This window comes from Centroberyx affinis, unplaced genomic scaffold (assembly GCF_046629955.1).
Source record: "Centroberyx affinis isolate AG114_WGS23_722 - 3 ecotype Tasmania unplaced genomic scaffold, CSIRO-AGI_Caff_v1 ptg002608l_1, whole genome shotgun sequence".
NCBI lineage: Eukaryota > Metazoa > Chordata > Actinopteri > Beryciformes > Berycidae > Centroberyx > Centroberyx affinis.
Window position 1 is genome coordinate 7,501 of NW_027280807.1, and position 2,500 is coordinate 10,000.

The window sequence follows — 2,500 nt, forward strand, 5'->3', positions numbered from 1 at the left end:
TGATGAAGAACAAAACAATAAGTTGCAGCCTGTTAACCAAAGCCATACCTTAGTTAACCTGTCTGTCTGTCTGTCTGTCTGTCTGTCTACCTGTCTGTGTGTCTGTCTGTCTGTCTGTCTACCTGTCTGTCTGTCTGTCTGTGTGTCTACCTGTCTGTCTACCTGTCTGTCTACCTGTCTGTCTGTCTGTCTGTCTGTCTGTCTGTCTGTGTGTCTACCTGTCTGTCTGTCTGTCTGCCTGCCTGTCTGTCTGTCTACCTGTCTGTCTGTCTGTCTGTCTGTCTACCTGTCTGTGTGTCTACCTGTCTGTCTACCTGTCTGTCTGTCTGTCTGTCTCTCCAGACAGCTGGTGGGTGAAGCAGAGAGTCTGTGTTTGGTCTCCCAGCTGCTGCAGTCCATCGACAAGATCTCCCATTTGAACACAGAGTCTTGATCTCCTCCAGTCCTCCTCCAGACCTCCTCCAGTCATCCTCCAGACCTCCTCCAGTCCTCCTCCAGTCCTCCTCCAGACCTCCTCCAGTCCTCCTCCAGACCTCTTCCAGTCCTCCTGCAGACCTCCTCCAGACCGCTTACAGACCTCCTCCAGTCCTGGTTCCAGCCTGCTGGTCTCTGGTATCGTTCTGTCACTGCTGCTCTCAGAGCTGGACTCAAACCTGCGGAGTGGTGACGGGACGCTCCGGGCTCCAGTCTGGTCTGAGCCAGACAGGAGGACGTGGTCGTCATGGTAACAGACCAAACAGACAATCAGGGAGGATGAAGTGCAGGTCAGAGGTCAGAGGTCGTCTTCCGGATCTGAACACAAATCTACAAATCAGGTCTGCTCTGCACTGAGCAGAGTCAAATGAATGAAGGGGAGTAAAAGTTATTTTATTGTGAAAACTTCTTTGTGCCTAGAACTGAAATGGAAATGATTTGGATGACATCACAACATGGAACGAACTTCTGGTTCCTCATGAGTTTGCATGGACTGCTGCCTTACAGACATATTCAGATAAATCTGTTGGCTTTTTATAATAAATCACATTGTTGTATCAGTGCTTCTCTGTATGAGTGAGATGCTACATGATGTTTGCTAACATGTTTTCTCCATAGAAGAGGCAGCTGATCAGCTAGAGATCACATTCTAATAAACTGATCATCAATAAATAAACTGATGATGAATTAAAGTGATCATTATTGTGTGTGTGTCAGGTTTAACGTCACTGCTCCAGGAAGTCTAGCTGTTACTGGTGTGAACATCAGTGAGCTGGATCACCAGGGCCCTCATTTATCAACATTGCGTAGAAAAGGTTCTAAATTCTCTCTTACGAATACAATTTAGAATGTGCATAAGTACAAAAAAATCTGTATTTATCAAACGTGCGTACGCACACCTGTAAGTAACCTGCCTTGATAAATACACACGTTCTAAACCACCATCATGCTCGTGCACAGCCGCTCATTAACATACATAAATTTACGCCCCCAATTGACCATATATGGTGACAACCTTCCCTTTAAATGCAGCAGGAAACGTCATTGATATCTCTTCTGTGCTGAACACAGGTCAGACAAAGAACGCAGGAGGAAGAATTTACAGATGCAGACACTGAATAATTAAAATTATTAAAAATAACCGAGGTTGTGGCACCACAAAGTACTTTCTGGAACACTCGATGGTAGATTGATAAACAAGTGAACACATCCAGCCTGTCAGCAGGTGAGAGCGACGGCATTAAACAGTTTTATCAGCAGAGCAGTGGCAGAAAAAAAAAAAGTTTTGACCTGAAGCCAAAATAATCATAGTCAACAACAGGGACATTGCTGCAACAGGCGGAGAACAGACTGAGACCGGCCTGTCCGATGTGGACCGGACACTCCGGACACTCCGCATTGTGATAGATCATTTTCATTTGAATATATTTCTCTCAGCCTGCAGGTCCTCCCTGAAGGAGAAGGTGGGGCAGAGGTCCAATAAAACTAAATCTACTGAGTCGCCCCTCATCGCTTTCAGTTAGAAAGTCGTTGGCTCTCTGGGAACGCTCCATGTGCATAATGCTCCAAATCATCCATCAAAGCAAGATGAGCCATTTTACGCACACAACTATCAATGTCTTATTGTTGCCTTTTATGATTGCCAATACCCTGAATTTCATCACCCATACTAATAATTAAAATGATGATTAATCGATTTAATTCAGTACGCTTAAATGGACTAGATAATATAGTTGAACAATATGCACTGTCGAAATTGTATATGAATGGTATAACACACACTTTTAGTCTCAACTACTGAAGCCTAAGGAATTTTATATTAATAATTATGGAAATGCCTATTCATTTGATTGTCTGTTCCTGTCGTTCTTGGTGGTCTTTCATTTTCAACCGCTTGGTGCTGTGTCAGCAGGTCAGAGCTGTGCTTCAATTTACACACGTTCTCAAGCATAAGTACAAATTGATAAATCCGACTCTTTGCTTAGAAATGGTCGTACGCATGGTTTACACACATATTTGTACATAT

The 2,500-nt window shown here is 44.0% G+C and overlaps 1 protein-coding gene across 1 annotated transcript in view; it reads left to right on the forward strand.

Moving 5' to 3' along the window:
- Positions 1-1,155, forward strand: part of entr1 (endosome associated trafficking regulator 1) — a gene marked incomplete at its 5' end in the record, with an annotated part of 7,293 nt that extends 6,138 nt beyond the window's left edge. Inside the window, one exon of the mRNA XM_071534731.1 lies at positions 343-1,155. Coding sequence (XP_071390832.1) covers positions 343-433 — 91 coding nt within the window. The remainder of the gene's footprint in view (positions 1-342) is intronic.
- Positions 1,156-2,500: the final 1,345 nt, after the last annotated feature.